Source organism: Plectropomus leopardus, chromosome 13, assembly GCF_008729295.1.
Source record: "Plectropomus leopardus isolate mb chromosome 13, YSFRI_Pleo_2.0, whole genome shotgun sequence".
Taxonomy (NCBI): domain Eukaryota; kingdom Metazoa; phylum Chordata; class Actinopteri; order Perciformes; family Serranidae; genus Plectropomus; species Plectropomus leopardus.
The window spans coordinates 3,940,667-3,963,783 of record NC_056475.1 but is presented as its reverse complement, the minus strand read 5'-3'; the positions used below and the strand labels follow the sequence as shown (position 1 = coordinate 3,963,783).

Below are 23,117 nucleotides of genomic sequence, written 5' to 3'. Positions count from 1 at the left end.
TTACTTATTTTTAATGTACTAATTTCTTGCAATTTTAGAACAGGTTTTTGAAAGAAATCACGGTTGGCTCACGGCTCAAAAGTTTAAATGCTTTTGAAAAAAGAAAGAAAAAAAAGAAAAAGAAAAGTGATACTGCTCCAGGTTTCAAAGGGTTAAAGGTGCAGTTCACAGGAAAAAAAAAACAAAAAAAAAAAACATGCAAGTTCCATGTAAAGATGATGGTGAAGATCACTTAATTATTTTATAAATACTTCTTTCTTTATTTCAGTATACAAAATAACAGTATGTACATCCACACAAAAGTGGTTTACAAAAAAATCCATGAGTTCAGCTCATATGCTCTGAAAAATAGAATATATTTGAACTGCATGTCAGACATAAAGGAGATTATGCACCATTTCACAAAATGCTCTTCTCTCAATCCACAGGGATGCAGTCATGTCGAGATCCACACAGGACACATGGCGAGAGTCCGAAACGTCAACCACAAAAAAAAATAAAAAATGTTCCGTGGTTGAAAAGTACTTGAAGTTCCCTTTGTGATCCTTTTTCCCCCCTTTTGTTCGTTTGCCACAGAGGAAAAAAAGTGTTAATAGTACCTCGAGAAGTACCACGCGGATCCGTCAGAACCCTTTGATTTCTGAGGATGAAGCCAAACATAAGTCTAGTGAGGGGAAAAAACGATCCCTCTCCTCCAGCATAAAATCCAATATTATTTCTTTTCATTAGAGATATAATAAAATAGACTTTCAACGCCCCAGTTAGGGGAATTTATAATCATTAACAAGGAAAAAAAGGAAATACCCAGGAGGACGGCGGTCTTCACGTAAACCGGCACTGCTGCCACGCTCTCCACGTCCAGGTTTGTGAAGCGAAAAAAGCTTAAGAGCCCGATTGGCAGTTTGGAGATACAAAAAGGATACTGACACGAGAAGCGACCACTTCTCGTCGAAGGTACACATGCTAAAGCTTAAGACAAAAGTAAGCCTTGTTGGTATTGTAGTGCTTTGGTTAACCTGTAGCCTCGGGCGGCTGGGAAGAGGACTTGCCGCTGTGGCTCATTTGCAGACGTATCGCTCCACGATCCGCTCACATTTTTTGCAGGTCACGTAGCAGCACCAGTGGTACTTGCAGTGGCAGCGCTCCACCAGCTTCTCCGTGTACGGGTTGTAGCCACGGCCGCAGCACATCAGGTCACAGCTGTCGCTGCCGAGCGAAGTTTTGTTGCACTGCCTGAAACACAGAAAGTGCTCAGTGAGACATTTTATTTTGGGTTGCAACTGTAGATTTTTGCATCAACATTTCAGACTGAACAAGCAGCTTTTAACATGTCTTACCTAGGTTTACAGCTTCATTCTAAAATATTTTGCAAAATTCTGGGGCCTGTGAAAAGCCCGCAACAGTCCTTTGACCGTTTGAAAACCTGAGCAAATTGGCTTGATTTCTTAAAATAAAAAAAACATGAGTAGAAAGCAATGAGCAACTTAACAAGAAATGGCCCAAAAATAAGAAGGAAATTAGTAAAAAAAATAAATAAATAAATTGAACGCAAGAAAGAAAAGAAAAAAAAGTAACAAGAAAATTACTTGAAAATAAGCCAAAAAAATTAAAACAAAAAAAAGAGAAAGAAAATCACCCAAGAAATTCCTAAAATAAAACAGAAAAAATGTATACATTTCGATTGTGTCTTTTTCATCTTTTTTTTGAAGAAATCAGACCATTTTGCTTAGATTTCAAGGGTTAAAAAGCTTGTGAAAGGCGTCTGAGAGCAGCACAAGAAAAGTGCCTTTGGACCAAGTTTCAGGGGGTTAAAAGTGCTTGACGGTCCTATGTGCCTTCACCTTTTGTGCAGCAGTTCTTCCAAACATTTTTGTCTTTCATTTTCTTTTTGTTCCATCGTCTTTAGGCGGTGGACGCTCATTTCAGAAGCCAGAGGCATCCTGAATGAGCAGAGAATAGCCCCGCCGTAAATCACACTGAATACACAGGGCTGCCCTCCCTTTCTTTAGCGTGACCCCTCCACATAATTGCATTGTTTTATGATGGCAGAGTGTTAATGAGCAGCATGGTGAGGGGAGACACTGAGGCTGCAGCGGGAGTGAAGGAGAGGGAGGAGGATGAGTTACTGTGAGTGTGAGACAGGTTTATTACATCGGTGGGAGCTGGGAAGTAGACAGAAACCCCACACAGTTAGTCAGGAGCGAGATCTTGTTATATCACTGCTGTGAGCAGAGAAAGAGGACAGCGCTGTGCATTCTGTAACTTACATCTGCTGGTTAAGGCTGTAATGTAATTTAAAACTTCCATAGCGTGTCTCTTCTAAGAGCCGTGACACCGTTTCGCACCAATAATCAAATTTTATCCATTAGGAACTGCTGCTAATTTTACCTGCCCCAGATTATCTTGTTATATCTGCCGCGCTCAGGTCTTACGAATGGGTCAGAGGTAACGATGTGGACAGGAGAAAGGTCTGTTCAAGTGCAAAAACTAATAAAACCTTTCCTTGAAGGGCCACCGGCCTGCGAGAAGCTGAAATAATTGTGGCAAAGCAGACAACAGTGCGACCATGTGACTGAATGACGCAGCGAGTTTTGAGTTGACACATATGGGAATGATCGATACCCACGCATGTACACTCATAGTTACTCACGCACAAACACCAGAGTCACGCGTTCACGCGCTGACTGCAGAAAAGGGTGTACCTCATGACTTTGCAAAAGCACTAATGTTGCAGACCATGTAAGTGCTGCGTTATCAGGCAGCAGACAAGGGAGCCGGTGGGCGCAGTGAGTGCACAGTGACATGAAGCATGTCCTGTGGTTATCTGTGGAGTGACCTGTGGCTGAGGGACACATGATACGACAGTCATATGATGTATGACATTTATAATACACAAAAGCATCATGTGCCATTTAGAGCAGCTTTTTAATCCTCAGGGACCTGCTCAGCCATGATTACTGGATGTTGGTGCATCCTAAAAAAACACAAAAAATATTGCATTTATTCTTAAATCCCTGATTAAGCAAGCTCAAAGATGATCTGTGGGATAATGCTGGTGAAATTATCTCTCTATCTATAAAATTGCATTTTTTATCACGTTTTAATCACATTTTCAATTCCAGTTGAAAACATAAGTCCATATTGACAAGGTAGAGCAATTCTTTTTAAATTTTCTTGATTAGGAATCAAATGACAACAATAAACTGCATGAGACTAGCATAAAGTGGTCCTGTCTGTAAAGGGGAGACTCACGAGTACCAATAAAACCCATTTTCATTCCCCTTTAAAATGACCATGCTGTTTTTCCATCATCAAAAGTTAACATAACTTGGAGCATTATTTCAAAGTTATGTTATATAAATGTTAGCCCCCTTCCTGGAAAAGCATCCCACAGTTGGTACCACTGGATTCTTCATGTCTTTTAGTTTGACACCAGTATCATCACTAGTTTTAAAACTCAGCCAGGTGCAGCCTCTTAAAGACAGGAATGTCTGTTGGCGATTGACATGATTAAAAAAAGATAATGCATCTTGTACAGACTTTAATCGCATCGCAATTAACACCAGGCTATCAATTAATTCTAAGTCAACAGAAACAAAACTATTTTTAAAAACATCAAACATACTGGTTCATCTTTTCAGTGTTCCAACAATCACCAACTCTGGTTTGTGAAAAACAAAAACTTAATTCACTCAGGTAGATGTGAAAATATTCTTGCTTTGTACACACTAAATTAACTTAATATAAATGGAGTCTGGTGAGGGTGACCATGCCGATTTCTGAGCTGTTTATAGCTACACATTGAGGTCTTTCGCGGTTGAAAGCTTTTCATAATGTTGTCAGACACTTAGAATAACAATCTGAGCCTGTCAGTGACAAAAACTAGCACGCTGAGCGGACATACAATAACGATGCGAACATGTCTAGAGGTGTAAATAAGTGGTTTCATCACAACACAATATTATATCAATACTTTTGACAACAACATGATATTTGCCAATATCACACAGTCTACCACGACACTATTTCAATTTAAATTGATTCAGGGGCCTGCGATTGATAGGGGCCAATATTATCTGCTCATTAAACACAGTAGGTTACAGGAGAGGCTGCCACCCCTGTCTTTGCTTTTGGCCAGAAAAGATAAAGACAACATATACATCATTAGAAAAAATTAAAACTGGTTCGTCCTTTTTTTAAAATGCTTTCTAGGGGAAAAAAAGTTTTCATTTGAATTCAAACCATGATCTTTTTTTCCTAAAACTTCTCCCAACATCCTCAAAACGTGAATTAACAAGATCTTCTCACTAAAGTATAAAACTCAATAATAGCTGTTGAGGATCGCAGACAAAACAACTGTCTTCACATTTCCCCCACATATACAACATGCTAATGTTTTTAGCATACGCCTACGGTAAGTTACATCGCAGAAGTTAGCTTAGCGGCTAGCGGACTTTTACTCGTAACTTAACCAGTTCACTATTATTCATGCTTTGTCTTACTCACCGCTGGTTTAAGTCCCTGCATCTCCCGACAGAAAAGCGCGGATGACTTTCAGTCTACATGCTCGTTTTTTCAGTCAACATTGCTGAAACAGAGCAGCTAACGTGACGTTAGCAGGAACTCAGTGGCCCGGCAGGCACTTCCTGTTTCCTCACTACGGCTTTTGTTTACATATCACGCGCGCCATCTGTTAACTCGCAGTTTCTCCGAAAACAAAACATTTCCACACCGATGACTTATTCCTGAGTAAATAATAGTAATATATCCTCATCATCTTTCTCTCAGCTGCCCGCCATTTTCTTCCGGAAGCTGTGTGACGGTGACGCAGACTTTCAAAATAAGAGCATCTAAAAGAGGATGATATGGATCGCTGTTACGTGATCGTTGCTCATTTAATCGATATATCGATGTACATCGATGGATTGCTATACACCCTAAACATGCCCTGAGTGGTTACATCGCAGGCTTTTCTGTTTTATTTGAAATTTGAAAAATGGTTGGCTCCTAGTCGAAAAATATCAAAGTTTTCCTTTAATCAAACACAGTCATCCTCAAAGTTCACTTCCTGTGCCATGTAATTCAATGCAACCTGTTCCTCTTTGCACCACCTTTTTTTTGTTTGTTAACAACTTATCTAGTCTTTAACATGGAGAACAAACAAGAACCACATTACTACACAACAATGCCCCCCCCACACACACACCCACACACACACCCAACCCCCCACCCGTTGGCAGCACCCCAATCACGTTATAATAGGCCTTAGAAAATCTTTTGAAGAAGAAAATACAGAAATTAAAATGCAAAAGAGAGACATTGAAAAAATAAATAAATAGGAAAGGAAAGAAAAAAATAATGAAAGTAAAAATAACAATCTTTTTTTTTTTTTACCCTGTGGCTGCACATACAATATTTTTCACTTGGTTGTTTGGCATTATGCTACTGATTCTCAATATATGTCATATCCAGTAAGAAGTGGAGCCAATGAATCAGAGAGAAGGAGAATGAAGAGGCTGCCAACGAAGTGCTAACATTTTTTTTTTTTTTTTTGCTGCTGTCAGGCCAAACAAAGTGTAAGCTTCTGGTGAAATTTTAAAAAATCTAGAGAGGAGGTATCATTCAATGGGAGCAGCTTTGGGCAACATGGCACTTTGATTCAGATCAGTTAAGGTTGCAGATACCATTTTCCAAAAATATACCAGCCCCTAGGCAATTCTGATACATGTGATCTCTGCACCACTTTAATGGAAAACTTATAAATTCAATTAGCTTGCAAGATAGCTATGTTTGCCATATTTCTCTGATATTGGTTAGCCAGATGTCAACCAGAGTCAGAGCATCAGACAAACAGGCTCCTCGCTGCCCACTAACTCCTCACACAAACCAGCAGCGCGTCCCAACTAAAACACTGGAGCTCAATGGTGTAAATAAACCATTATCTTTAGGGGGGGTATTTCCTCATTTGTGTGGCCCTCTCTAATCGATATCAGCTCGAGCGCACTCAGTCCTAAGAATAACTTCATTAGATAGCGGGACAACGACTCCAGTCACAGCGGCCAGTGACACATGCTCAGACAAGCCACAGACGGAGGGCTGGTTGTTATCAGCCAGCCTACAAACTAAACGGTGCCACCAGGCAGCACGGCACTTCACTAGAGTCAACATCCTGGAGGACCAGACTTCAGGATTGGTCATTTCCTATTTGTCAGCTGTGTGGGTCTGCCGCTGATATGAGTCGTGCTAATAAATCTAACACCAGAACCATCAGTGCCACCACATATCTCGCAGTCAAACACAGTGATGTTATGTGGAAGTCTCACCTGTCCTGCGTGCCAGCGGAGCCCAGTTTCTCGTTCACAAGACAGAAGTCCGCGGAGCTCTGCAGGTAGACCAGCTCGTTCTCCCTCACTGGCCTGATGTCAATGTCTTTGGGTACCAGCTGCTTGCGTGTCCCCAAAGGCCGATGAACCACTTTGGTGGCGGACAGGTACTTTGTCTTCAGGTCCATGGCGATCTCCCTCAGGTCTTGCAGGCCTCGCCAGCAGGTCCTTATGGAGCAGGAGCCGGACACGCCGTGACATTTACACTTCATCACCAGCGCATCTCTCAAAACCTGAACGTGAAGTAATGGAGGTTAGATACTGCTCAGTCCTTGTGTGGTTGAAATCCACAGAAATAAGACGCAGCACAAGTCAGGCATCCAAATCTTTACATTTTTGTAAACTTATTTGAACCCCATTAAGAAACCAATTATTTTCCAGACACAAAACAAATATTCTAATGATGTATTTTCACTCTAAATACATTTAAAAAACCATTCACATTTTTTTATTAGGATAGTCAAGTATGTGTTGCCGGGATTTTTTTTTTTTTTGCTTTTTTTTACCATTCTAATGGATGAAGAATCTGAACGCAGCAATCGCTTAATCGTAAAAATGACAAAAAAATTTGACTTTTTTCAACAAAAGTGAGATTATCTATTTTTAATGAACTATTGTCACATTACATATATATTTTTCATCATTTTTATCACTGTGACTAAAACAGGATGTGGAAAACTTCCTGAGGTGAGTATTTTGTGAACATAATCAATAAAAGTTGCATTAAAAGCTGATTGTGAATTAGAAATTCACATCAGGTCTGTATTTCCTTATTTAAACAGGATTTCTGTATTCATTTGCAGTGACACTCAGATATTTCTGAAAGTATTCTAAGTAAAAGCCATAAATATTTCATATGATTTTTTGACATGTATAAGTAATATACCATCTCATGTTTACTTTAAACACAAATTAAGTATTTTAACAATACAATGTACAGACTAAAACACGCGTGTTTCCCCTTTGCCTCACGGTCAGCCATGCTTGTTAAAAAAGAGGCATAGCAGTCCACTTTAGATGATGTGGAACACTGTGATTGGCTTACAGACACCCTATCAAATACGTCTACGCATTCAGGTTCAGTCAGATGACAGTAAACATAGACCTAGACCTCCTAGAAAAGTTATGTCCATTGAAATGATTGGGGATCCAAAAAGTGTTAAAACGTATTTGCTTACTTGTCTTCCAACTTCACTGTTGTGTAGGTGCATCAGTTTGTTAGCGTGTGAGCCTGCACGCTTCATTTTCATGGGTGCGTCCGAGAACTTGGAGCCCATGATCAAACCGTAGTGCAGGTTGTCAGCGCAGCCGCCCCAGCGATAGCCCGGCTCGGGGATCTCTGCAGGAATAGGACCACACGAGCACAGCCGCAAATCTCCAGAAGTGCACGCCCGTGCTATGGTGTGGCTGATGGTTGCTGCGGACAGGGCGTAGACAAATGCAGTCTCTCTTGTTCCTGATGAAGCAGAGAAGAAAACAAAATTATACAAAGAAAGCCCTGCTCCTGCAAACTAACGCTGCAGAAATCAAAATCATTCAAAGATAATTTCCTAGTTCCAATTTTTTTATTATTATAAACTCTTTTCTAGATTAACCAAACAGGCTTTTTGTCTTTTAGATATTAAGTTTCCTGTCACAAATTCTAAAGCCAAAGGTAACGTCAACAAATGTCTTGTTTTTTTCCAACCAGCAGTTCATAACTGAAGTTTGCTGTCAAAAGAGCAAAAGAAAGGCAGCGATTTCTCACATTTTAGAAGCTGGAACTTCTTTTTCCCTAAAAAAATGACTTCAACAATTAATTATTAAAACACTTTTAAATAACTTTTTTTCCCAGTTGATTTCTGTTGTGAATTTAGAAATGTAACACATGAAATAATATTCACTAAATATAGGAAGCTACAAGCAAATTATGTAAACATTATTGCATATTTAGTAAGATTAGATCAGTTTGTTTTTTTGGGGCGTGTCCTTTCTCCTGGTTGTCAGAATACATGTTAGCATTGTGCGTTTCATACCATGGATAACATTTGTGTGTGATTATGTAGCGCAGGGCTGTTTTAAAGATTATCTTGCTGAACAAATCATGCAAGCATCAGTTGTTTGCAACGGAGATTATTTTCTGCAATTATCCAAAATCCAACAGAAAAATCTCATAGGCTTTTTGAAGAGGGAACCAGGACGGAGCTAACTTCCGCACCGGCCTACAGAAAAATGTCATCCCTGGGGCACTCTGTGATGAAAAGTTATTACAGCAATCCATCTGTCCTTCTTCCCTCTCAGTTTTCTACCGAGAGCACAAAAGGAAACTATCAAACACAGTCCATCACTGCTGTAACGCAGAGTGAGCGCTGATGTAATTGGTGGTGATGTGCGTACACAGAAAGCACATATGTTAAAGGCCGGGAAGCAACTGGAAGTAAGGGAAGAAATCATGTATGACCGTGGGCTGGTTAGATCAAAGCCATCCCTGGACAGAGATGAGCCATTTCCTGTTCGGAGTAGACTGTTCATTTTGGTAAATGGCAGCCATGTCCTTTCTAAAGGAGCTCTGCACAGCTCCCCCACCCACAACCCAGCAACTGTCTCCGGCTGATTCAAGGTCCTTTTTGGCTATAAAAACAACAAAAGCCAGACTGCGACACGAACAGGCGTGCAGTCAAATAATACTGTGAATTTCAGAAATAACAACCTTTTTTTTTTTATCATAGAGAATGTATGCGTGTTGTTTGCAGGGGTCTTCTCAAATAACAGCTTCAGTTGCAGTCCCTGGTGAAGACTGCTCAGGAATAAATGATGGAGTTATTTGGTTGGCAGCAGAAGAATGGAAAGATGGAGCAACAAGTCATATTAAAACCAGAAAACACTTTTGAAAAGGACACAATTCTGTATCAAAGTTCACCCTCATCCTGCAGACTAAAGCACCCGAAAACCTCAGTGGTGTACTTTGTCATATCTCACAGGTACTTTATTCTATCATTCAAATATTTTACGTCTTTGTAAACCAATTTGTTCCTTTCAACTTCATGACATTGTTTGTAGTTCAATAAGGGTTTTTTTTTTTTAACAGTACCAAAATATCGAAGCAGGCAATTTCACCAGAGATTTAACAGACGGAAATATTTGAGTCTATGTTTGTCATGAGTCCTAATTTAAAGTATCATACACTCTAATGGGGGGGTAGGGGTACTTTTATCAGTTTTTTTAAAGAAGACAGACAGATTTCAGCGGGTAGGGGTGGATACTGCATCGTATTGTTTTAGTTTGTGTGGCAATATTGTACTGACAAACGGACATCAAGCATTGATTTTTTAGATTTATTACATAAATTATTAATATTGCAAATATGAGTTAAACTTTTGGTAGCCAACCAATAGCTTTTTCAATCCACTAAATACATTTTGCTGCCACCAAAGTGATTGAGGTGGGATGAACACAATCAAAACCAACTTTTTAAGTTTTCCTTTGTGGACATAACTTGCGGTTGAGAAAAAGCTGAAAAATTTCAATAAACAACGGGGTCCAAAAGTCTGAAACCACATTGAAAATTATATAATCACAAAAAACACACCGAGTTTTGGCATGTAAAATGAAGAAGAGATATTTAAGATCCTGAATCATTTCTAGGTCAGCAATGAAATTTAACCAAATTTGTGGCACTTACCAACTTAACCCCTTTGTTCCTGTCATCCATGACCCCCTAGCATATTGTTAAGATGGTATTATCATTTGGAAATAAAACAAAATAGTGTTACATTCAAAACAAATGCTAAATACAACTATCTTGGCAAGTAATCTCTGACTTTAGGACCCTGCTGTATGTTACTGTAATAGTCAGCATTTCACAAAACACTTTAAATCATAAAAATATTGTATTGTGACTGAAGTATTGTAATAATATGGTATTATTGAACCTCTGGTGATTCTCACTCCTACTGCATACTGCTCTTCCTCAGGTGAGATGATGTTTAGAATCCACTAACTGTAACTATCCTAAAATAATGATAATTTGTTGTTGTTTTTCAGATGATATAAAGTGCATAACTAATAATATTTTGAAGGGAAATAAGGTAACCTTTTGTTATGATGGTTGTTTCTTACACTGTTTTATTCTTAAGGCCCTCAGGGACCCCAGTAGGTGGTCCTTGTATGTTAAATATGTTAACAGATGTAGATATCGGGGGTTATGCAGGGGACACATCCCCCTCAATACTGAGAACTTTGCCCAAATAAAAGCATGAAAGTGGCAGAGGACTGTTATTTGACAAAATCAAAGACATTTGCACCATAAATTGATGCAGAAAATGCATAAACTGTTGCGTAAAAAGTCATCACAATGCAGGAAATCAAGTGTTTGATGCTCAAAATGATCTGCAATCCGTGTCATATTTGCCCCCCCCCCCGATGTTGAAACCAGATCTACACCCTTGAATTTGTGAGTAGGATGAGGGTTAATGCGTACAGATAAATCTATTGTGGTAACTGAGCACGGACACCATAAAAGGGCTGCGGATGATATCAGCAGTTACTGTAAACTGAACTGCAATAAATGCAGCATTTCATGACCTCGGTTTTGAGTATTCATCGAATGTCGAGCATGACCATAAACATCAGACTCTTGTGGGTAAAAAAGAAAAAAATTGGAGCAGCTCTTTGGAAACAAAAGCGTCTGTCATTCCAAACTATTTATGACCTTACCTCGTTCGAGGTCTGGCCGATACTTGGGAGCATCGATGGGTATGTTGATGGAGGAGCAGTTCCAACGCATATCAGCGAAGGTCTTCTGACACGTTTTTTTGACTTCGCGGGCGGCTGTGATAATGGTTTGCATGAGCTCCAGGTTGCTGCGGCACAGCTGAGCTTGGGAGGACACGAGGCCAGGCAGCAGCTTACAGTGTTGGGTCTGGTTGATGTGTAAAGATGCAGGAGTGTGTGATAGTGATCTGGAAGAGATAAAAGGTTTTAGTATGTATTATGCAACACTCTTAATCTGTGGTGATGACATCGTGATGATTGCTCAATCTTTTTTTTTGTTCCATAAGTTGTTAAATCATGTTTAAGTGACCAAGAAAGCTGCAAGTTTGCATTATAGTTGTATTTAAGTGGCTTGAGTTTGTTGTGTGCTCACATTTCATCCTCCAAGATGCATCAGAACAAACAATTGAAAAATTGAAACAGATAATGCTTCAGGCAGGGAAATATTTTTGGCATTTGCTGCAAAGAAGAGCCATCTTATCACAGTGAAAATCCGAAAGGAAAGTCAGCCGAGGATTCATAAAATATACATGACACGTTCTTGGCACGGGGCTTTTCTTTTGTTAAAGCACAGAGGAGGCCTCAAGATAGTCCAAAAAACAAAAGGAAAACTACTAAATTCAGTTCCACAGTCAGATGATCGATCCTTCATGTTTGGATTTTCCACCACCGAACGCGTCGTCCTCTGTGGCCTCAGTTTGACATGAATCAGACCATTAAAGGGCGCACACATTTGATTTAAACTTTCAAACTTATTGAGTATTAAGTTAATGGAGAAACCACAGGCAGGGCAGGTTAGCTCTGATCTCAGCTTTCTGTGTCTCGCACTCTGCTCAGAGTTTGTGAGAACCAGGCCACAACGCCTGCACCTTGGCCTGTTTTGCATTAAGGGGTCCGTGGGGCCGCCACTCTGTGCCCAATGATAAGCTGTGACTCCGCTGGGCCGGTGGTAACCCGGCACTCGCAGGTGTTTACAGCCGCATCTGTTTTGCATTGCACCGCTGTGCATTATCAAGACTGTTGGACTTCTTAGATTTAGCACATGCCATCCCAGCTCTCATGGGCACATCTGCTTAAGTCTTCCCGCTGTGAGTATTACAACAGTCTGATGAGAAGCCGTGTTTTTTTTTTTTTGGTAAAGCCAAAAGTTTTCACGGTGATCCGACTTAAGGCACAGGGATAAAGAAACCCTTGGAGCGTTTATAAGACTACCAAACAAAACCGTGCAAAACATTCAATTGAAACATAAACAAATTCGAAAAATAGCAACTTGGGAATTTTACGGACTTTCCAAAATTGTTGCGAAAATTATTGTTTACTTCACGATAAAAACAGCGTGCTGCTCGGGTTGAGCAATCAACATTTGTGTCAACATTTTGCAGCTACACCAGGCTACTTTTACACCGACTCAGGCCTAACTAGACTACACACACTGGCACTGTCTGCGCCACCCTGACGCCTCGACATCGCCATCTTATTTTCTATTTTCATCATCCGTGGAGGGGGGGGTACATTTGATCTGAGATCCTGGGACTGAAATATGTAAGCCATCTCCTTTTACTGAAGACGCTTAATAAAACAAAAAGGTTTCCTGACTTGTCGACCTGCCAGCTTATCTACTGTCCCCTTCATCAGAGACACATGTACAGAAACACATCGCCTCCCCCTTGATCAGGAGCAACTCGGGGAATGCTGGGGCCCGTCTTAAATCTGCCACAAGTCCCCCCCCCCCCCCAAAAAATTTTTCTGAAACATGCAGAAAACGAGCCGCACAATATCACGTATCTTGGTGATGTCATCAGTTTGGACATTGTTTGAATGTGAAGACACTGAAAGGCCTAAATAGAAAGGAGACGGCGCCACTCCTGAGGATACTTACAGCCATTTGATGCCGGAGCAGACCTGAGACAGCAGCAGAGCCGTGAGCACACCAAGAGGCAGGACATGAGAGCTGCTCCTCATGGTTGGACAGTGGCTCCAGTTCACACAGGACACAAATACAAAAAGGGCTGTCGGGGCTTTTTGGCTCAGACTCAAAAGTCAGCTCTCATGGCACGGCCTCCTCTTCTAAACCCTGCAATAAATAACAGATAATATTAGTGACTCGGAAATGCAGATTTTAAGGGTTTTTTCCCTGATGCATTCAAGAACACGGTTTTAAAACTACTGTGAAAGTCTTTGTGTGAGCTCGAAGAAATTACAAGATTTTTGAAAAGATCATTTTAAAATAGGTGACAGGAAAAACAGACAAATTAATATTATTTCAGCACTTTTTCAGCAATATTAAATATCATGCACACATTAAATAAGAATACCTACAGGACAGAAAAAATGGAAATAAGTAAATGTTTTCACTAAACAGACTAAATGTACACACACTTCAGTGCATTTAAGCCTTTAAGCACAATTGTATTAAGTAAACTTTATATAAAATAAAAGCACCTTTTGAAACCAGAGTTACAGTACTGCAAGAACAAAAAGTGAACAGAAGGCAAATGCACCAAACAAAAACTGACAAAATGATTATTTACATTTACACAGCAAAACAAAACCCTAAAGACAAAGATATTTCTTACATTTTCAGGAAGGTACCAGCACTCTCTTCTACAGATTGTTACAGTGAACATAATGTTAACTTTTATATGACTTTCAGCTTTTTTTCCCTGTTGTTTTAACCCAGTTTTTCTAGAATTTACACCAACAGAGTCCCAATATCAGACCTGATTGTTATAAGGTTTTATTTATTATCTCATTCTTTGGAGTTATAAATGATTTTGCTCTATTCTATCACATGGACTTTTGCTTAACTTTGAGGCAAATATTCAAACGAAAAAGACATATTTTCTGTCATTAGTCTGGTCCTTTTGCACCCATATTTCAGTCCCTGCAGCTCTCTTAGTTGTCCCCTCTGCTCCACTTGCAGAAATGTGAAGAATTTTACATTTAGAGTGACAGCAGATGGATCAACAGCACAAATCAGCGCAGTAATCTGCAGGCAGCGCATCAGAAGCATTATCTGAAAGCATTATCTGTGATCTGCTGATAAGCAATCTCTTTGAAGGGAGCTTAAAGTGAGCGCATTACTGATAAAGGGCCCTTTTTTAAAAGCACGAGTTCCGCTCCTCGACGCTGATTGGCGGAGACGCGTCCGAAACTGTACGATATTAATTATTTAAATGAGCTGAAACTCATTTCACGACTTTTTAAGCCCTAAAATTCTGACTTTTAGACCAAAAACAATTTTAAATAATTAAAAACTAAGATATTTCCAAAATCAATCGTACTTATATCTGTTTAAATAAATCGCAGCCTGAAGTGGATTAACTGCTTAAATTTACATTTGACCGAAACGGCAGCTCCTGTTTCCTCCTGTAAGATAAAGGCTGATAGCTTCACACTCACACACCATCCGATGTGTGTCTCTCATCAAGCCAAGATAAGCCGGTTGGTGCATCAAGTGGACTATTCATCATATTTCCTATCGAATTAATTAATGGGGATTAACTAAAAGGTCAAACCAGGATATTTTTCATAATATAATACTGTTTTTAGCCGAAAGACAGACGCCTCTCAGAGGAGAAAGTCCCTTTAAAGACATTTCTTAAGAAATAGTTTGCACTAAAGCTGTGATATCTGTTGCATGACGTTAAAATAGTCTTTGAAAAGTTTAGCCTAGCTTAAACTAATCTTTCTTCAACTTCTTCCAAAAACTTTTTCCCAGCAGACAACTCCTTTACAGCCAAACTTAGTGCTCGCTCTATGAACCTTTGCGCACAAAGACGCACCGCACTCACGAACACAGCCGCCTACATAACTGTTCCTCCAGCCAAACAAGTTTCCCCTCACCTTTGCCTCTCCGCTCAACTTTTCACCGTTGGACAAGACCAAAAAAAATCTCAGCAGGTCGAAATATCCTTTTCAGTTTGTGTCGATATCAGCCAGACGCGTGAGTAAAATCCAGCATGGGGTGGTAGAATAGCTCCGGACAGGTACGCATGGTGTGTGCGAGCGCGGTGTCGGTGTGAGAGTGTGAGAGGGACACGCAGAGGGTTTTGAGAGTGAGTGAGCCTGAGTGGGGGCAGACTCGGCTTTAAAGTCCCCCTGCTGCCCTCCTTTGATCTCACTGCTGATGTCAGACCGGCATTAGCATAAGAAAGCACGCGGCACCGGTGGACCAGAGCGCACACAGCAGCTCCTCGCGAGTTGCAGTTGGGTTGATAAAATAGAAAAAGAAAATACTTTGGAAAAGATCCATAATATTCCCACTGGGGAGCGCAGTGAGTTATAGCGTGTCTGTGATGATGGAGAGTCCACACAGTGACCTTATTTTAATGGTATTTTTATAGCTGCTCTGGTATCAGAGGCAACTCCCTTAAAATGCCATTAAAGATTCCTCAGGTTCTCAAAGGACACTTTGTGGCGACCTTATCTTTAATAGTAGCCAATATTTTTTAATATTTCACCAATTACACGGTATTATTAATACTAGTTAGATTAGGATGGAAACACAATATAAAACTTAAGAATTGTCCCTAGATTATAGTGGATTTCATTGGCCCTATCTGCTGTGTGGATCTTGTATATTTTATATTTTTAGTGGTTTATTTTGATGTGTTTGTGTGTAATAAATACATGGCAGTTAAATATTAAATTAAAATCAAACAACAATATGAAACTCAATAAGTGTCCTTGGATTATTGTTTATTGTATTGGTCCTATCTGCCTATTTAAATTATTGTATCTTGTATATTTCATTTCTATCTATCTATCTAAAAAGCAAAATGCCAGGGTTATCCATAGTTGTATGGTCTTTTTCGGGAATAGTTACGCTGTCTTCTTACACTGTACGCTGGACACAGTAATAAGCAGTAATCCTAATATTTGTTAAGAAATAAGTCCTAAGTCTGACATCAGTTTAAGCACAACACAAACTGCTATAACCTATGTAACAATAATGTGGCCACAATGAGAACATTGTGCATTATAACAATTTTTATACTGAATTTTTAGGGTATAAAAGATTAAGAAAAAGTGCAATTATTGTTCAAAACCATGAAATTAAATAAGAAATACTGTCTCGGTTGATTCATATGTGATTTCGTATGAAAAATATTGAATAGTCGATCATGGTTCCACAATAACTGAACATGTTCATGTTCCAAATGTCATTGTCCCAAATCCATTTAGCAACAATGTTTTAAATTTACATGCTGTTGCAAGATTTTTATCTGTTTCTTTTGTGCGCTCGGACCAACTAAAAAATCTAATAAGTTCTGGGCTGTAAAACTCTGCCGTGCACGATCTCTTCTTTGTAAGCACACTGCCTTCATAATAGATAGTTGTAGTCACAGACACACCCTCCTGCATTCAAATATAATGTATTTTTTAGATACACGTGAATTAGACATTGGGGATGTAAACTACGCTTTGAATTCAACTCTAACGGCTCAGCTCATTAATTTGTGTCCATACTATATAATAGTTACAAAAATATTGTAATACAATGCTACTGTGGTAAGTACACACCTGCACACACACACACACACACACACACACAAATGTTATCCAACATGTTTTCTTTAAAATGTTTTAAATAAAACCTTCCTAAAATTACATGTCGTTTTCCTGCTCTGGCTGATTTCCTTAAAAAATGAACCACACTGTAAGTGATACGCTGCAAGGCCAGCTGTGGGAAAGTAATGTATAGTTTCCCTGAGAATCTGCTGCACCTCCAGCGCGCAGACAAAGGCAATAGTGAGCTGTTGTCCAGACCTTGACCTTGCAACTGGTATAGCTAACATGGCTGGCCTCGTGTGCTGCTCGCTGCTCCGCCGGGAACAGCAGATCAGGTGTTGTCTTTCTGTCTCAGGAGCAGAGACGTTTACAGACCACAACAAGCCCTCTTCCTCAGGGAGCACCCGGCTCTTGTGTCTAAATCTGTTGGCCAAACAGGGTCCAGTGTTGCGTTTAACACGCAGTATGATAGCTCCATGTTTACAGTACAGGGCTGTGATCCCAGTCCCAGACAGTCAATGTGTTTTACATGGCAGTCAACTGCGAATGGGCACAGGTCGGAGCGTGTGTGGGAGTCGGGGAGCTTCCAGCAGGACCGGGCCCGTCTACAGAGAGACTTTTTACACACAGGCTCTCCATTCCTGAGCTAGGATCAACACGCAACCCCTTGATCTTCACATCTCACCTTCCAAGCAACACAGAGGGGGAGGACACCTTCTGAGGCAGGCAGAGGGGGGATAAGCGAGCCACTGGAGTCCATGATAATGAAATAACTCATGTCACGTAACAGATCTGAGTTATGATACATAATCTACATCTAGGATCAAAAGCAGCTTTACGGAGATACTATTACAGTTACATTTTTCTTTTCGACTGTCACGATAATAAGCTTTGGACACGGTGGGATTACTGGCATAAAAAACTACGTGTCTACAAAAAGATGTCCATTTATATTTATAGTAAAAACATTTCCGAGTTTAAAAAGCTTGCACTGTCATTTAAAAAAAAAAACATGTTTAATCAGATGTGTTTGAGCTGGAAGTTTGTTTTCAAAAGAATCTGAAAATTAGATAAACGTCTTTAAATTATGGGGTATCATAACCCCAATTGGAACAATTCAAAAACCCAAAATGTAAATGCACATAAATCCAAAATGGTAAACTGTATATCACACTCCTTGTGTTGCAAAAATCTTGTTTAGTTTAAATGTTGAAGAAAAACATGCAGTTTCTAAATTGTCTGAATCAAGAATGGAGTTAGCCCGGCGATGGCTGAAAACGGTGTCGATCCTCAGGCTCACAGCATTGAGCCATTGTCCTTCAAATCTCAAGAGGGTCAAGCCAATATCACAAATCTGGAGGCTCACCGAGGGGGGGAGCAGGGACACTCAACTTTCACCCAGGAGGATCACAGCCTGAATGGGTGCAGAGTTACTATTATGCCCCTGGAAAATACTCCCATGCTCCCGTCAGGATACATATAAACCTGAACTGGGCTCCAATGAACAGTGCAAATGTATCAAAATAAAGTGTTAACTTTTCTTTCTTTACTGCTTTGCATGTCTCAAGATGATTTAGATTGTATGTTCTCAACTTAGTTTAGCTTTAATGCCAAACCCTCGTTACACAATCAGAAAAAAAGACTTTCGTAAGTATACCGGCATGTTTTTTATTTTTAAATCTAGTCCCTTTTATTTTGTCAATTTTTGATAAAATGATTGTAATATGGAACCACAATGATAAACTAATAAAGTTAGCTCTGTGATGAGGTACGTTCACTTTGGCCTGTTTTGCATTACCAACTAAACGCATGTGACCACAGATAAATTTCCAATCAAAATTAAAACCAGGAGTTTGATTAACAGACATCATAAATACAATAAAGCCAAAACTTAAAAGGGAAAATTCAAATGGAAACAATCAGTGAACTCTATCCGGAACGGTTAGCTTTCATTTATATCCAACCAGACAGTGCGTGGCTCTGCTGCCAGCTGATTATTGACAAATAACAAGAACATTATGGATTGTAAACAGCATTCCTAAATGGTCAAACCTGACCCGCAGAGAGACAATGACAGCTTTCAAATCAGCCATGTGAGAATCCAATCACTCTCCGGTGTCCCTCCTGTGCTCACAGCGGGGAACGCCTCAGAAACAACAAGCTCCGAACAAACTGTCTGACTGGACCCACATATCTTCTATACCATTTGTTTACAACCTCTATTGTGTTTTGAGGACAGAGCCCTTTCAAGTGACAGATGGGTGGCACCTTTGAACACGTCATGTGGTCCTAAAGGAGTCATCAGCATGAGCTGCGTGTTCATGGAGCCCAGGAGTTCACCGGCACGGGAGGATCCATTTTACGAAATACAAAATCACCATGGCTGTTCTGGTTTGAGCGGCTGGGGGTAAAAAAGTCAGCTGCATTTTGGGTTCACCAGCCAAGAGAGGAGTGGATTCCAGTAAATATTAAATCACATTATGGTCCTGTCATATCAGCAGTTCATCATAAATCTGAGTTAAATGAGTCCATTTGCTGCATTAAAAAAAAGACTCTTTAAAGGGAAAATCTACCCTGAAACAGAATGTGTATTACATTTGTTTATTCAAGTAAATGAGTCGTTTCAACAGACTCCTGTCACCTAAAATGTAAATTTAAAGATTAAGGTGATGCGGCAACCTCCGGGTCTGAAAAACAAAGCCAACATAGAGGTGCCAGAGACTGCAGTTCCTCAAACAGCCACTAGAGGCTGGCTCCAGAAGCAAGTCAAACCCTGTAGGCACCCATGTAAAAATGCTCTACCGCATACATCAGCAGAAATAACCATGTTTACAGCCTGGTAAAAAAAAAAAAAAAAAAAACTGTTTTGATCTCTGAGGCTAATTTCAACTGAACATTGTGAATTTTTATATAATTAACCCATTTACAGTGAATAAGGCTTAAAGTTGCATGTAATCAAGAGCAGGGCTGCTTTGGGAGACAAGCTGTCTGTCGATAATGCCCTAAGTTCTCCTGCACACTTCTACACTCTTGTCTATAGAGTATTTGGTCACTTCTGGCTCCATAAAAACCAAGACAACGTCCAAAATGCATATGAAATTCCAAACTTGAGGCTTCAAATAGGCAGTCCACAAACCAGTGGGTGACGTTGTGGTAGCTACATCCGTTATTTCATACAGTCAGTGGTACAGACCTATGAATCCACCCACTCCACCAAGTTCAACTTGGCATAGTGATATCAAGCTGTTTTCAAGCAGCAGGCTGGAACTGATGAGGAGCAGCAGCAACAATAGTGAGTGCTGCAGACAAGCTAAAAGGTGCCATCATGGATTTATTACAAAACAAGCCCACCAGGTGCAGGCCCAGGAGCCCAAAGTATGAGGGGCCCACCATGCCTTCACCTGCAAAATGTCACTCTAAGAGAAATGTACTGACCAGGAAGAGACACAAATTGACTACAAAGAAACACAAAACATCTACAAAGTGATGCAAAACAGCTGCAAAGAGACTACAAATGAATGTAAACAACAACAAAGGGACTCAAGATGACTACAAAGAGACACAAAATGTCCAAAAGAGATGCAAACTAGCTACAAAGAGACTCAAAATCCCCACAAAGTGCCACAAAACAACTACAAAGAGACTCACAACAACGACAAAGAGATGCTAGACAACAGAAAAAAAAACTCTTAACAACTACGTCTCTATGTCTTGCTCCTATGGGAGAGTTGGTGGGGCCTACTGCAAAACTATGCCCAGGGGCCCATTTTCCTATAATCCGCCCATGTCTGCTTTCTAGGCTGCTTTAATTTATTACATAGACGTCATGTCTTCTACGTATCACCCGACATCATGGTTTGCTCTACTTCATTCGACTCTTAAAACCCAGACAAAACAGGTATGTTAGCACAACTATGTATCAGTGTTGGCTTAAAATGCCATTCGATTCAGGCCGTTGTTGGTCTCTAGTGACTGGTTAGGGAAATTTGATCCCCTTCCACATCACAGAAATCAGTTACAGTGGATGCAATGTCAGACTGAAGATGGAAATAAAATGTAATAAATTAATAATCCTGTCGGATATCAGGCATCAATGGATTATGTCATCAGGGGCCTAGATTTGGATGTTTCATTTATATAGAGCATAAAAACTGTATCACTGGAGAAGTCTTGTCATCCAGTAATGATGTTATATTTGAAAGATGTGTCTGTCTATAATCCACTAAAACATCCTGGGATTAGTTTTATTATTTACTGTCTATGGAGCAGCTGCGTGACTTGTCTCATGACATCATCATTGCAGACTGTCTTTGCTGTTCATCTGGTCCAAGTCATGAATTAATACTGAGTAATGCATCACTACAAAATTAACACATGTGAATTATATTTCAAGGGAGTATTTCATTACCTTGTATGAAGCCATATCACCGTGTCTGAAGAGGTGTTGCTGAAGAGGAGCAAAAGGCGATGAGGGCAGAGGGGGACGAGGTGGACCATGTGGGTGGGGTGATGACTTCAGCAGAGTCTGGGGTGCTTTCTCCGCCCGCTCAACCTGGTAAACATAAAGTCGAAGACCAATTGAGGAATCACAAAGACAGGCACCAGCTCGGCTGCAGGCCTCTAAACAGCACAATAGATAAATTGTGCAGATACATCTGGTTCTTATGAATTTAGCCCTTAAGATTGTGGTTGGTGGAGGCGTGAGAGCACCAGAGCATCCTTATAAATGATTAAAGCTTACTTCTTTAGGGATTACAAAAGCATCTGAAATTCCAAACTGCGTGCCCACTGCTCTGTGAAAATGTTCCAGGACAAAATAAATGGATGCTCCAAAAACAGCACTGTTTTTCAGACAATCAAGTAAAGCTCATCAGCAATCATAAAACAAACTGAATTCCATGATCAGATAATCTCATCCACACCTCTGCTTTGGTTAAACACACTCACTGAAGACAATCCTTCACATGACTTACAATCCTTAAGCTTTACAAAGGCACCTAAAAATGAAGTGCTCCTTAAGAGTACAATCAACAAGTTGACATCTGAATAATTCAAACCAAAAGTTTCACTCGTAATACTAGGAGGATCTGAATTCTGGCTTGTGCTGCCAATTTTCCCTGAAAGGGAACCTTGAAATAAAATCCACTTAAGCCCTGTGTCTTCCCCTCCAGAGTGTAGTTAAATCCTGGCTGTGTATGGACATGATTACAGAGTGCCACGGGTCTTACATCAGTACAGAACCTTGACTTCCAGCAGGAAACCTGGTGCACGGGTCAATTATGGCAATACCTTGTTTTGCTTAAAGATGGAGGATGTGTTCTTCATGCTCAAACACACAGGCTGCACCTGAGATTTAAACTGTAACAAAGTCCACCTCTACATCCAAAGTGTAAATAAATAAAACACAGCTTGTAGGAGGTGTATCGCTCTTGGCGCAGAGTGTAGAGACGGGGTTATTGTGAGACAATGCTGGTGTGCTCCTGTGCTGCATATGGCTGTAGTGAGGCCTGTGAACACTGCACTGCACAGCAGAGACAGATCCGTTTGCTCAGCAGCTGAGCGGGGACACGGAGATGCTCCTTTCACACTGAGCTGAGCACCGACAATTGGGGCTTTGTCAGGGAGGCATCTGCTGTTCCGGCTTACAGGAAGAATACATGTTTCTTTAAAAAGTGAGCTCAGTGGGGTTATCAGTGTTAAAGATAAGGTGGCTTCATGTCAACAAAGTGTAAATACTGTATACGGAGAGGTTTTAACAGCAGCAGTCTTTGTTTTAAATGAAACCTGTTAGATATTTCAGGGGCAAACTGGAAAAATACTTGAGTTTAGTCCTTGGGATGATGTTTTTAACTTAAAATTAAAGTGAGTTAAATAAGGCCTGAGCATTGTGTCAGTGTAACTTCAGTCAGTTAATAAAACCAGTTTGTTATCAGCTGAAGAAAGCTACTGAAGAGAACAGGTATACACCAGGAAAGTGATTCAAATACTGTGCAATGCAAATCTTTAGATTTTTAACAATCCAGTTTCTTGCAGGGGTTTGTCTGCTTCAAATTCAGTTTCGCATTTAGCGAAGCATTGCCACTGGCCAACAGCACAAAAGAGTATCTCAGGGCTTCAATGAAGCCATACACAATAACAGCTACAGTACCTTACTTTTCTAATTGCCAGTACAGTAGCTGTTATTGAAATTCCTCTTAAAAGCCTTAAACACCAGACTGGAATTCATAGCAAATGATTGACAAGAAAGGCAGACTCATAGAATACATTTGTTCTTCAAAATTACATATTAACCAAACCACAATGGTAACAATAGCGCCCGAAAGCCACAATTTGCATTACTGGCGAAGACTGGTCAGACCTGTCCACCTTACATACCCAGCATTGCAGAGACCTTCTTTAAAGACAAAAGGTAATTGTAAAATAAATATTTACCAAGTGTCTTTGAGATAATGTAGTGGCTGAATGACC

General features: G+C 40.2%; 1 protein-coding gene across 2 annotated transcripts; it reads right to left on the bottom strand.

Annotated features, from left to right (window-relative positions):
- Nucleotides 1-260: 260 nt before the first annotated feature.
- wnt11 (wingless-type MMTV integration site family, member 11) lies at nt 261-21,507 on the bottom strand. 2 transcript variants are annotated; one of them, XM_042499322.1, is made up of 6 exons: nt 21,058-21,507; nt 13,015-13,209; nt 11,079-11,323; nt 7,562-7,839; nt 6,324-6,616; nt 261-1,233 (listed from the first exon to the last, which is right to left on the bottom strand). In XM_042499322.1, the coding sequence occupies exons 2-6, from the start codon at nt 13,095-13,097 to the stop codon at nt 1,059-1,061; spliced, it is 1,074 nt and encodes a 357-aa protein (XP_042355256.1). In that variant the 5' UTR covers nt 13,098-13,209; nt 21,058-21,507; the 3' UTR covers nt 261-1,058. The 2 variants fall into 2 exon arrangements, with proteins under 2 accessions (XP_042355256.1, XP_042355255.1); XM_042499321.1 differs by lacking the exon at nt 21,058-21,507 and adding an exon at nt 14,982-15,226.
- Between the last annotated feature and the right edge of the window lie 1,610 nt (nt 21,508-23,117).

Coding starts and splice junctions, on each gene's coding strand:
- wnt11 (XM_042499322.1), bottom strand. CDS start 13,097: ATGAGGAGCAGCTCTCATGTCCTGCCTCTTGGTGTGCTCACGGCTCTG. Junction 7,840..11,078: donor TCGGCCAGACCTCGAACGAG/GTAAGGTCATAA, acceptor CTGCTTCATCAG/GAACAAGAGAGACTGCATTT. Junction 1,234..6,323: donor TCCGCTGGCACGCAGGACAG/GTGAGACTTCCA, acceptor TCTGTGTTTCAG/GCAGTGCAACAAAACTTCGC.